This window comes from Hydra vulgaris, chromosome 01, assembly GCF_038396675.1.
Source record: "Hydra vulgaris chromosome 01, alternate assembly HydraT2T_AEP".
NCBI lineage: Eukaryota > Metazoa > Cnidaria > Hydrozoa > Anthoathecata > Hydridae > Hydra > Hydra vulgaris.
Window position 1 is genome coordinate 70,249,925 of NC_088920.1, and position 14,135 is coordinate 70,264,059.

Consider the following 14,135-nt stretch of genomic DNA (forward strand, 5'->3'; position numbering starts at 1 on the left):
TAAATTGATTGAAATTATGGATTTGTTTATCAGATAAATCATTTAATAAATGTTTTGTTTATTTTTAAATTTTATTAAAAATACACTATTTAACTCTACAATGTTATTAGACTATTATCTAAAAACAAAAATAAAAATCATGTTTTTTTTTGTTAAAATGAATGGTTCTTATACTTTAATGCTTTTTCAATTTTTCTGGAATTATTTGAATAGTAAAATGTCAAGGCCACTTGAAAAAGTATGAGATTTATTTACTACAGCTTCCAACATTTCTTCAAGAACTTGATGCTTGCATATTTTCATTTTCTGTTCAAGGATGTTCAACCCTAATCAAAACTCCTTGTAAATTATTGGCTTCCACGCACAGATTTAAAGTAATCTAAATTTCAAATCGAATTATGTAGAATAAATATATCTGCTCAAGAGAGCAATTGATTATACTTCTATTTAAAAGTTAAATTTAGCGGGATGTATTTTATGGATGACCCCCATTAAAAACCTCAGTCAAATATTTTTTTAAAGAAAAAAATGATTGCAAGGTGAGAAAAGCAATCACAATTTGTGATCACAATACCCTTAATTCGAACCCTGAACATATCTAGAAAGTTTATAAAATACATTTGAAGAGGATACCAAAATTATTTCAATCAATCATTGTCTCGTTGATAAAAAACAAGAGAACATAAAAATGTTGCTTAAATAGCCTGAAAATTGGATAGTTAAATTCAACGAATCAAAATGTTAACTCATGTATATTGGTAAAAAGAATCCAAGATAAATTGAAAAGTTCTGTTTTAACTGAGATAGAAAAAGGTCTTGATATTTTTGTTTCAAATAATGAAGTTATCACATTAATTCAGCTATTTGCAAAATATGCAAAAAATGCGGAGTAAAGCATAAATGGCAATGATGTTTATCTGATGGGATAAACTAGGAGCCTCTTCAAAATGCCGGTAAATACGTTTGTGAGGAGAAGTTTATTACGACCACTACATAAATTATGATTACACAAAAACAATAATGTTTTTTCTTTATCTTGTACCTCCTATCATTTTATATTTATTTATATTGATATATCTATTTATATGTGTATTTGTTTCAAAGTAAGGAAACTTTGGTGTTTAATAAAGATTTATGGTTACTTGTGTGTCTTTGTTTTAGGTATACTTTAATGATAAATTGACTATGATTTGTGTATAAGCTTTTTCTTCTAATAATTTCTTCAAATAAATATTCTTCTTAAAATAAATATAATATAATAACATATATTAAAAGAAACTAATATTTTATGATTAAAATAAAATAGTATTAAAAATAAAATTCTCAAATTGTAAACATGTAATGGGAATAAAATAGTTAATTATATTATTAGCTTATATATTATTTTTATTATATTATTAGCTTATATATTATTTTTTGTTAAATAAATCTTCAGTAATACCTTTTTTTTTTCTTTTTTTTTTTCTAATATAACATTATACTTCTCCTTGATAGGGTTTCATTAAAAAAAAAAAAAGATTTTTTTTGTCTTACTATATTTTTTTTCTCAAAAATGTTGTCAATCTTACCCCTTTGTTTGAGGTGACTTTGATGATCTAATAGTTTTATAGTGGCTTATTAATTTAACCTTTTGATAGTTTGATGGTTTATTGGAGTTTTACCAAATAAAACATATAATAATTTCTTCTAATAAATATTCTTCTTAAAATAAGTCTGTGTCTATTCTGAATATCTGTTCAATTTTCTTTGTTTTTATTATTTTATTATTCAAATGTAATTCAAATGGAAAAGATATAGTTAGTTTATACCACCCTCCACCTCCTTTCATCACCCTCCAAAACCATTTGAGCAAAAACAATTTAGCAGAAGTAACAATTGAAGACAAACAATTGTAAAATATACAGACAATTTACTGATTCAAAAATGTCAATTCTTCGCAAACACAGTTATAAAGGATTGAAATTATCTTCCACAAGGGATATAAAGAAAACATAAATCTTTTTAAAAACAGTATTGATAAACATTTTAGTTTCTTACATTATTTTTGTTATCGGTTGTCATAGTAGTTTTATGTAGTCAACACAAGTGTGTACGACATCTTTTTTATTCTATTCTGTTTTAAAATATTACATTTATAATTTCATTTTACTTTTAGTTTTATGTACATTCAGACCTTGGAAAGGTGGTCAAGCAAATAATAAAAGAATTTAAAACTAATCCTCCGCAGTTTAATAATTGGTTAGATTAATTCTTTAAGTATATTTACAGTGTCATATATGTTTTAAGTAATGTAGAATCTAAATATTTTATTTTATAGCTTTTCACCATCTACAAATCTCACCTCACCTTCAGGTTTTAATCAACAATTAATTAATTCAGTAAAAGAAGTTAAACTTAATGTTATCCCAGATCGACCTCCTCATTATTCAGAAAATCATAAGGTTTGCTTTAGTTTATATTATTTTTATATATTTTTATTTATTTATTTTATAATTTTCTAATTTTATTATTACTTTTATTATTTATTATATTTTTATTATTGATTTAAATAATTTTTATTATTTTATTTTTATTAAATTTATCTATGAATGAGTCAAGGTTTCTTTAAACTTAAACTATGCCCAAAATAACCCAAAATATTAAACATAAAAAACCATCCCCATCACCTAACTGTTTTAATATATCTTTTACAAATATTTGTGGTCTGCGAAGTTACTTTTAATCATTTGAATCTCACCTCTTGCAAAATTCACCAGGCTTGCTTGCTCTTTGTGAGACGAATTTAAATTCAGCTGTTTCTTTATTAGATCTCAGTATTTAAGGGATATGATACTGTACTCAGTTTCTCCTTGTATTCTTTTAGTTGGGTTGGACCATTAACTAAAGATTCCTTTCGAAAAAAAATTCTTAACAGTTTTAAGATTATTTTTTTTAACAGTTTTTGTCTTTCCATTGAAAGTTGCACCTCCTGTATATCTCCAGCAATTAGACAGGCATGAAAGCTTTTATTCCTCCATTTCAGTTTCAAGTCAATCCTTTTTTCTTGTTTAATCGAATATTATCGTGGGTATTGCTTAAATAATCATCTCTCATTCCATCAACCAAAACTTAATCTTGTGTGACTTGTCATTCAGCAAAGTTGCATTCTTTTACTGTATCAGTCCCTTCATGCTCCGAAAATTCATCTGGTTTTTTTCCTTGCGCAATAACGATTTTTGACAGATCATAACTTTTTAAATAGAATAGATGACTTTTTAAATAGAATAGACCTGAGATTTTGCACAGTAACAGTTTTTTACCCAAATAATCTATTATTGCAGGTATTTTTGACTGATTTTAAACAGTTTTTGAGTTATTGTATCTCATAGTTGCTTAATTAAAGTTTCCACAATTCTGGAAACTTTAATGTGCGACAGTTAAATACATACAGATAGGCAGTGCAAATTTTCCATTACTTTTGTGTACATAGGGTAACCAACTGTGATAAAAAGCAAAATTATGCATTAAAAGTTAGTTAAACACTTGCAGCAGCCTGTTAAAGTATCACTTTTTTTGAAAAATATAACAAATTACATACACTTTGCAGGCATAGAAAGTAGCGTAAACAGTTGAAATCACCAAAAAAAATTATAGAGCTATACTCTATTATATAACATGATTGTAGCTCTATGACCTAGGTGTATGTTTTTAACTTTTTCTGAATGAATATACTCAGTTTTCTTTTAAATGATATTATCAGTGTGTTAATTCAGTTTATTTGATACAATTTTGGAATATGTATTTAATTTTATGAATATAATTTACGCATAATTATAATTTGAGTGTTAAACACTTCAATTGCATTAAGAGTTGGTTGTAAAATCTAAATATAAAGTATTTTTTAGTATTACTAAAATGCTAAATATTTTGATCACTTGTAAAAACAAAAAATTACTTGTAAAAATAATTACCTGTAAAAGTAAATAAGTAATCGATGAGCGCAACTTTATAAAATGAAATTTCAAAATGGTAGCAAATTTTTAAGCGACTAATTTTTATACTCAAGAAGTATCGCAAAAGGATCAAATTCTTTATTGGAAATATCTCCACTCAAAAATGTAAGTAAATGCGACAAATTAAGATGTCAAAAGCATGAAGTTAAAAAACTGGATACAAGTATGACAAATCTAGTAGCATCAGCATTGGATATAGACCCAAAAAATATAGTATTTGAAAAAGAGAAAAAAGCACATAAACTACAATGATCTAGAAATCCTTTTGGATGAAAAAAAAAAAAGAAAACATAATTTTGAAGGAAGAAAAAGTTCAATTAACTCCAAATTGTCAATTTAAAAAATTTAAAAACATCTTGTTAAGAAAGCCCTAGCTTATGACATAATTTGAATGTGATCCTTTTTTAGTTTAAAAGGAAATCTAAAAAATAACACAAGTTACATTATATTGCAAAAAAGTTAAAATATAAAACAATGCTGAAAGAATTGTATATACATATTAAACACAAGTACACTCATTTTATTATCTCTGATTTAAATAACTCATAGTACCATCATAATCATTATTAGCAAGGTTGTAGTCACAAGCACTTCTACCCTTTATGGATGGAGCACTAATTTGACTTGTTACTTTGTCAAAGAGATAAAAACTGACATGATTGTGCATCATTAGTTCTTTTTTAAATTTATTTGTTTCTATGCATAAACTTCACATTAACATCTTGGTTTTCATTGCAAATCTCAAGCACAAACCCTATGTGCTATTCATTATTTTAAAAGCATGCAATATGTTTACTGGGTTTAACATTTAAAGGGTCTTTTTGTTGCAAGTTGACATTATTCAGCAAATGGGTATCATAAACAGGATTGCTAGAGATTCTCTGTAAAAAATATTTCTCTCTACTTAGTACAAAACTGCTTGGGACTGTGCTCATATCTTCATATATGAGTTATGGAGGTTAAAATAAGTTTTATGGTTGTAAATATCATCACTTGATATAATATGCTAACACCTTCTAACACCCATGTAAACAATTTGTGTGGTGCGAGAATCTGATTTGTAATTGCTGCTCGTAGACTTGCTTTTGCTGCTTTTTTTTTTATAGTTTCTCTTATTCAACTACGTAGGTTTTGCCATAGAACAAAGTAAAGAAGTTATGCTCAGCATTTATATTGTGATCTTTAGGGTACATAAAGTTTAATATTTATAATTTTTGTACTGTGACGCAGTTTAATATTTATATAATTTATAATATTTATAATTTTTGTACATAAAATTTAATATTTATAATTTTTGTACTAAGTCTCACTTAGAGTTTCAATAAACTCAATAATGCTAGCTTGGACTGTGACAAGTGCAGTTTGGTCAGTTGATAATAGTTTGTACGTGATCTGATTGGTCAGTTGATAATAGTACGTGATCTGATTGTCAAAACTAAAATTATTCTTTTTCAAACACATTTTTCAAATAAGTTTCCAAATTTAGTTAACATTTCAGTTGGAACATGAAATTGCTGCTTCGATTATCTATATTACAAACACTGTTACTTACTTTAGGGCTGATATATTGGGCAATTATGTTATATGTTGGCCCTTAAGTAAAGCAGTGCAACTGCTTTGTTTTATAACATTACTTAACAACTTAGCATTTTAATAATAGGAACATACAAAAACTGAGTGTGATGCAACACTGAATCCAACTTTGTGTTTAGAAACTTTAGATAAAGTTCCTTATAACATAATATAGTTTACACATCATTATAACAAACTAGTATTAAGCATCTTATTTTCAACTTTTACTTAACAAGATTTTAAAACCAACTCTTTTAATGCAATTGAAGTGTTTTACATTTAAGTTATAATAATGTGTAGATGATATTATATCCATAAAATTAAATACATATTCCTTTTTTATTTAAAAAGTTATGATCTGTCAAAAATCAAAAAATCTACTGTAAGCTCCAGATACTCGAATTTTTCCAGTTTTGATCAATATTGATTTGATCATAACTTTTGAACAGTTTAGCCAATTAATCTGAAATTTTTAGAATTGTGTTTTTTCATAAAATCTGTGGGTGCTCAATATTTGAAGCAAATCTAAGGTGGTACCCTGGGGACCATTAGGTGATTTGGTATGGAATGGCCTTACATATAATAAATTAAAGAAATTTTATTTGATGTTTTTGATAATACTTAAATTTTCTCTAAAGTTTTAGTTTTCCTAAACTTTTAAAAAGATCTTTAATTAAGTTTTGAACTTATAAAAAGTTGATTTGAGTTTATAATAAGTTGATCTAAGTTTATAATGAATTGATCTGTGTTTGTACTGAGATGCTATAAATAGATATGATGCAGATCATATTGAAATGCTACGATAAGATATGATGTAGAGCATACTGAGATGCTATAACATCAGTTAATGTTATAAATTGTCAAAACTTATTTAAAGAGTTTTAAAAAGTTTTTGAATTAAAGACATTCTTTTTTAATAAACAAGCAAATTTCGAAGTTTTAATTGAGCAAACTTCACTGCTTAATTAAAAAAGTTAAAACAAAAATGCCTTATTTATTTTTTATAAGACTTTATCTTAAACCTTGTTTGCATATAGCAGCTGTATAATATTTTAACGTTTATAAAATAATTTAATTATTTATCTAATATTTTAACAAATGTGTTGTATAGCTAGCAGAAAGCAACCCGTAATACGAGTTATGGTCGGTCTGTTGCATAATTAATTTATAGTGGTTATTTTCCACAGTTTAAAGTTGCGAAACCTTAACTAATAACCTTTTAGAAACACGCCTTCAAATTGAAAAAATTAAACCATCTGTAAAATTAACATAAAAAGAATGAGGAGGTAAAATAATTTACCAATTATTTAACATTATTTGAGTAATTTACAACTGACATAGGTCATATCAGTGTAAGGCAGAACCATTTTCCTTGACATTCCTTGACGTTCAACACAATCGGTTTTTAGTTACTGACACAAAATAATTCATCATGCAATTGAAGAAAAACTAAAACTAAATTCTTGTTATATTTTTTATAACATGAAAACTTTAATTAATTAATAAGATTAATATGAAGTTAACATAAGCAGGAGTTATTAATTTTTTGGTATCCCCTTGATTCATTTTTCTTTCAAAAAAAAAAAATGTTATCTTAAAAACATTAAATGCGCACAACTAAATAAATTTATTAAAAATAACTAAGCAATTGAGTACAAATACGTTTCAAACAAAAAAAATTTAATTTACAATCAAACATATGTATAACAAATTTAAAAAAATATGTAAACTTTAATCTTTTGTATTGCATTAATGTCTCATATGACAAACCTAAAATAAAAATTGTAACAGATAAGTAGACATGAAAGAAAAACAAAAACAAAAAAAACAACTGGAAAATAATTTACCTGCTTTTTGGTAACCTGTTGTCATAATTCAGTTTTTTTATGTTATTTCATGTTGGCTCTTAGTAAACTTAAGTTTAATTTAAAAGACATCACAATAAATTTAAAATATTTTAATTAAAAAGCAAAATAAAAATGCTTCAAAGAGCCAAACTATAATCATTAAAGATAAAAAATCAAATTGAGATATAAATAAATTGCATTTATATAGCTAAACATATTGTCTTGGCTTATAGTAAATTTTAAAAGCAGTGAGTTCAATAAATTAAACTACCAATTAATTATTTTTAACAATAGAATGTAGCATCATTATATTATGATAATTGGGTAATGAATTAATTTAACTATATTTAAGTTTAATTAGTGAAAAGCAAATATAATTTTAATTAAAAAAAAAACCAAAACAAATTAAATATACAACATAATATATTATTAAAAAAAAAATTACAAATTAAAAAAATAAATTTACAAAATTAAAAAAAATAAAAATAAAAATAAATCACCGAAGAAAAAGAAGCAACAAATAAGTTATAAATATCTTCACTGATAGAAGACATTTACAACCTTTTGGTTACTGTTTTTTCTTTGGTGATTTTTTTAATTTTATTTTTTTTAACTTTGTAATTTTTTAAACTCCCAACACCCCGGTATGGATGAGCCCTCCATTTGAAGGAGGGCTCATCCATACCACCATTACTACACCACTTATTGAAGGACCTCTTCGAATGAGGCCCTGGGTGTTGGGAGCGATAATTTCTGTAGTACTCAAGTATTAACAAATCTAAAATCACAAAAGCTCTCAAATGTTATCGACTCTAAAATTACAAATTGAAGGATATAATAAAAATTATAAATATTTGGAATTTTATTTAATCAAAATATAAAGCATAACCTCACCATTTTCACAGGATGAAGACGATGCTAAAAATATTTAAAAAAATGAGAGTAAATTAAAAAGGGTCTTAAAAACATGTGAAAAATTTTATTTTAATAAAAATAGCATCTTCAAAGTTTTCTTTTAAAGCTCTAGGACTTCCTACATAAGTTGATGGCAAAACTATAACACGTCCTGGTCTAACATTATGATAATTTCTAAGGTTGTTTACATGTTCATGTAAGGCATCATATTGCTCGCTTCTCAGATTGTTTTGGTTATTTCTAATGAAAGCAAGGCGCTGACCTTCAATTTTACTTTGGCATCAACAGCATATTGCTGAAACAGTTTTTTGCCATAAAAGAGTGAAGAAAAAAAATTGTCTAACTAAAGGTTATAATTGTAATACTGATTTCTAACCAATGTAGCAAGTTCAGGGTTGTGAACCAATTGATTATGCCAACCAGCATCACCTCTTGGAAAAAATAGAGGATAAACCATAGGATCTAAGTTGGCAGGCATATTTGATATAGTTTTAAGAGGATGACCTCTTGGGTAAATAACAACTTCTCTGGAAGCAGGTGGTGCACCATCTTTACCAACAAATACAACTGTAACTCCATTATGTGAAGGGAGATTGTAGCGACGTCTATCTTGCCCTTCAAGTAAAGCCATTTTTACAACTGACACTGAGTGACCTTCTATAGCTGCTCGATGTATTTCTTCACCTTCCACTTCAGCCATGTTTTTAAATGCAAGAGCAAGTTGGTCTCTTTACTAATAATAGTTTGCAATCAAAACATTAAATCATTTAAGCAAAGATCATAACCACGTTGTTGCAATCTAAAATTGTAACAATGTGGTAATGATCTTCGTGGCGGAACATCTTAATTTGGCAGACCATGATTCATAGGTTGAACTACATTAGCTTTAAATGAAGCAAAAGAAAGACAGGCATTATAATTTCTAATATATTTTAAAAAATTCAGATTGGCATTTCCATCTGCATAGTTTCCTTTAAATAAATCTTGTAAATCTTGTGGAAATGGTGAAGGTTGCGACAAAACTACCTTTCCATTATGGCAACATAAAAAATGTGTTTAATCAGGAAATTTCTTAGCACCACAATGGTGACAAATATAATTCATTTCTCCTAAATAATTATAATCTGGAATAGTATTACTTCTTGCTATACAATGCATTCTTTTGTATCTAGCATTTTGTAGTTTCATTTCTAGTATTTTGTTAATTATTAATTTCATTTCACCTATCTCTTTCATTTCTGCGACGATTATTTTTAATTCGCCTAACCAAGCTCTCCTCATTTGGGTTTGAATTATTTGCTGCTTGCCGAGCAACATTTGTAGCATTTTGTTAATTATTAATTTCATTTCACCTATCTCTTTCATTTCTGTGACAATTATTTTTAACTCGCCTAACCAAGCTCTTCTCATTTGGGTTCGAATTATTTGATCCTCATAACAAAATTAAACCTTTACATACAATAACTTGTGACATAATATAATATGATCTTAACAATCATTAAATGTCTTAATATGATTCTTTATGTAATATTTCTAAACTAATAAATAATAATTAAATTCCAAAAGGTAAAAAGTTTTAACTCGCTTGAGAGATCTTTCCCCAATGACTACGTGCATTTTGAGAATGCGCTCTTTCAAATTCAGAAAAGCCTAGTAACTAGTTAAGACGTTAAATGTTAACTTTAGCAATTATATTAAGATTATAGTAAGTATTATAAATTATAAAGTATTATTAATGTAAAGTATTATAAATTATAAAGTATTATTAATGTAAAGTATTATAAATTATAAAGTATTATTAATGTAAAGTATTATAAATTATAAAGTATTATTAATGTAAAGTATTATAAATTATAAAGTATTATTAATGTAAAGTATTATAAATTATAAAGTATTATTAATGTAAAGTATTATAAATTATAAAGTATTATTAATGTAAAGTATTATTAATGTAAAGTTTTCTTTTGCTATACCACAAACTAATAATTTGTAGCAGTAGTTAATATTTTTTTAAAGTTAAAATTTTGTTATAATTTTTTAAAGGTAATTGCAAGTAATAAATGTACTTATGATGAAGCCATTCAACCTTGTGATATTCAAACAGACATTAATAATGTAATGGAAAAACTGAAACATTTTTCGTAAGCTTTCATTAATTTTGATTTAATTTTTTTTTCCTTTTGGTTTCTATTAGTTTTGATCCTAATTTATTTTTTGTTTCTTATTTAATTTTTTTTTTAAAGTGAAGAATATTTATACTCTTCCAGAATAACTACACAACACCATTTTCTTCACCTTTATTATAAATACTTTCAAGCTATTTGACTTTTTGTAACTCTTCTCTGTCATTTTACAACTTTTCTGTCTTTTTACACTTTTCTTCCTTAGTTTGTAAATTTTCTTGGGCTTTTCTACTGAAAAAGAAACTGCTTTCAACAGTTCTTTTTTTTACTCTTGATTCTTTCTAAATAAGTTTACATATAGATTTTATACTTTAGAAAAATTGAACTGGAAAATGTATGTAACAATGAAGACTTATTGTTGGAATACATTGAAGAAATGAAAACAGTAATTTCTGACCACTTAATTAAAAATTATTATTGCATTTTGTTGCATGACAGAATATTGTTTTAAAATCCCATATTCTAATTAAATATAAATACAAAACAAAAATAAATACAAAATAAATACAAAATATAAATACAAGAAAAAGCATAATATATATAATATAATTAATAATATATGTACACAATATAGTTATAATAAATAATTAAAATATTATGATTAAAGTTTGAATTACTACAGGCCTCACATGGGCTCCATACATACAGGCCAGACCTGGGCTCTTTAGGTATAGGCCTCACCTGGGCTCCATACACCCAGACCTTTGTGACAATTAGCTTTTCCTTTTTTTTTTTAGTTTTTTTTGTGAATTTTTTATTATCTAAATTAATGAACTATTTTTATTGAAGGTTATAAACAATTTATAAATAAAATTTTTAATCATTACCTTGATCTAGTCAATTACATTAATTGACTAGATCAAGGCTAATTCCACCATTTTAAAGAGGAAGATTATGCCCCTATGTTTTCCAAACTTTACGGGCCTTTGTATAAAATTTTAGAGCTTAAACCTTCTTTTAATTCATCTCTTCAGAGCAAAACTTACTATAGGTGACTATTGCAGTGTTTTCCCTTGTTAATAATGCTTTACTGATAAATAATAAAGATAATACTAAGTTCTAATTTGTAATTCTGTTTCACTTATGTATCTTGGTGAGCAGTAGCATTCAATGAATAAGTTCCAGGTTGCCTGGTAATCTAGATTTTTAAATGAAGACAGTGCTCTTAAATGATACTTTGATCTTTAAACTACTCAAATTTTTTCAAGTATTTTTTTTTTTTTTTTTATGGATTTTTTTTCAACACTTAATGCGAGGCTTAGAAATAGTAGTGTTGCGAAGGTAAAATTTACTGATAGTTTCCCAGTAAATTTACCAGAAAGTTTTTAAAATTTACTGTCTGATAAATGTTGAAATTTTTTTCCACTTATTTTTATTTTTCTTTTAAAAAAAATTATTTTCTAAGGAAAATTTACCCTCTCCGATTTAAAATTTACCGGTAAATTTTGAATCGAATTTTACCAGAAAATTTACATCACTAGTTAGAATATATATTGAATTATTTTTCTAAATTATTTTTTATGGGCTGTTTAATTAAAGAGTAAATATTAATAGAGCTTTCTCCATATGCAATTCCCTATAATTTCTTACTTCAAGTATTCAATGTTCCAGCTATAGCTGGAACATTGAATACATTGAAGTAAGAAATTAAACTAATTAAAATAAAATAATCATTAAAATATATATATATATATATATATATATATATATATATATATATATATATATATATATATATATATATATATATATATATAAATATAAGATCTTTTTATATATTTCCCTATAATTTCTCACTTCATGTATGTTCCAGCTCTTGCAAACCAAGTCAAAAAACCAAAAGTTTTGTTTTGTTTCAGAAAAAACAATCTTTGAAATAAAATTCTTTTTAAAGAAATAAGTTCAACATAAAAAAATTTTATCAGAAAATAAAAAAAAAAAATATATAAAATTTGTTGAGTTATGATAAGTGTCAACCAGAGGTGGAATTCATTTGTTGACTTTGAGTTTAATTATATTTATATTACATGTGATATTTTGGTAATATGCTTGTTATCCTTAAACAGTTTTTATCTTTTAAGGTCTGTGGTATATATATTTAACTTTAATTATATACTGTGAGCATATATTTAACTTTTAGGGTGTGTGGGTATTTAAATGTTTATATGTGTGCATATTTTTAAGATTACTGATTTACAAGTTCAAAGAACAAAGTTACTAGAAGAAAATGAAAGTATTGCTGGTAAATTTTAATTATTTTTTTTTTAATTTTTGGTTATTAAATAGTGTTATTATATAAAACATGTCAATATTATGTGTTGTTACAGGTAAGTGTGCTGCAGGTGCTTTTTTCCACTAATAATCACTTAAAAGGTGGAGATTAGTTTTTTTAATTTCTTATTTTTATTTTAATTTCTCATTTTTATTTTATAATTTTTTATTTCTAAGCAAATAAAAACACAAAGAAACCTGATAATAAATAGCTATTTATTAATAATAACCTAATAATAAAGATATTTCACAATAATTTGGTTTTATTATATGAAATAAAAAGTTTTAAAAAAATTAATATTTCTAATAGGATGAATATAATCAGTTTTAAAGGTAATTATAATAATAATAATAAAAAATAATAATAAATTGAAATAAGAAAAAATACTTAAAAAAAAAATTACTTGCTACATTTCTTAGTAGTATATAAAGATGAGTATAACACATAAAAAAAGTTTTTCAAAAAAAGTGTGTGTGTTAGAAAAATGGTACACCATTTTTTTTAAATGTTATTATGGGCTATTCAACTAGCATGACATTGTGTTAATTTAATTATTATTTCAGCAAAGAAATAATAATTATAAGGTGAAATCTAAGCGTAGTAAAGTACACCTATTAAATAAATAATTTTACAGACTTATCAATTCTTTATTATCAACCCATGAGTTGAACGAATCAGGATATCCATACCACTTTACTAATGATTTGTTTTTGAGTTAACGAATAAATTTTTCAATCCTAAATATGTTTTGATCAGTTTTTTGCATTTCTTGTTCATAAAAAGTACCTTGTATTTCTTAACCATTATCGTCAGTTATTTTATACGTTGGCGGATCAGTAAACTGAATCTGTGACACTGTAAAAACCTCAGTCCATCTCGGTGTGTATCCTTTTTCAAGCGTTCCCTTCTTTTTACGTCTGTAAAAACCAAAGTTTTTACAGACAATCAGAGTCTGTAAAAACTTTGGTTTTACAGACTATGATCGTGCATTTCCATTTAGATTTAACCAAACAATATTTTCATTCTTTTTATCGCTAGCTGCAACTGGTGTCATTTTAATTAAAGAATATTTTGTGTTGTTGTATTTATTTACTATTTCATCTAAAACGTCAATATATTTTCCAGTAGAATTAGCTGAAACCTATTTAAACATTTTATCTTTCATTGTTCTATTCCAACGTTCAACTGCACAACTTTTTTCTTCATTTTCAGTTCAATATAACTCAACACCTAGCTCTTTAATATGCTTATTATAAAATTCTAAGCCTTTATCTACCCACATTTTTTGACACCTTCTTCCTTTAAAGATTTTACTTAATGCATTAGCAACATCAACTTCAGTTTTACTTTTCAA

At 25.5% G+C, this 14,135-nt stretch overlaps 1 protein-coding gene across 2 annotated transcripts in view; it reads left to right on the plus strand.

Annotated features, from left to right (window-relative positions):
- The window catches only part of LOC100198947 (vacuolar protein sorting-associated protein 37A), a 37,443-nt gene that overhangs the window by 4,499 nt on the left and 18,809 nt on the right, over positions 1-14,135 (plus strand). The window contains exons 5-9 of one of the 2 annotated variants that reach the window (XM_065789059.1): positions 2,156-2,238; positions 2,318-2,441; positions 10,370-10,467; positions 10,825-10,894; positions 12,694-12,751. In XM_065789059.1, coding sequence (XP_065645131.1) covers positions 2,156-2,238; positions 2,318-2,441; positions 10,370-10,467; positions 10,825-10,894; positions 12,694-12,751 — 433 coding nt within the window. The remainder of the gene's footprint in view (positions 1-2,155; positions 2,239-2,317; positions 2,442-10,369; positions 10,468-10,824; positions 10,895-12,693; positions 12,752-14,135) is intronic. The other variant, XM_065789060.1, reaches the window with a different exon arrangement.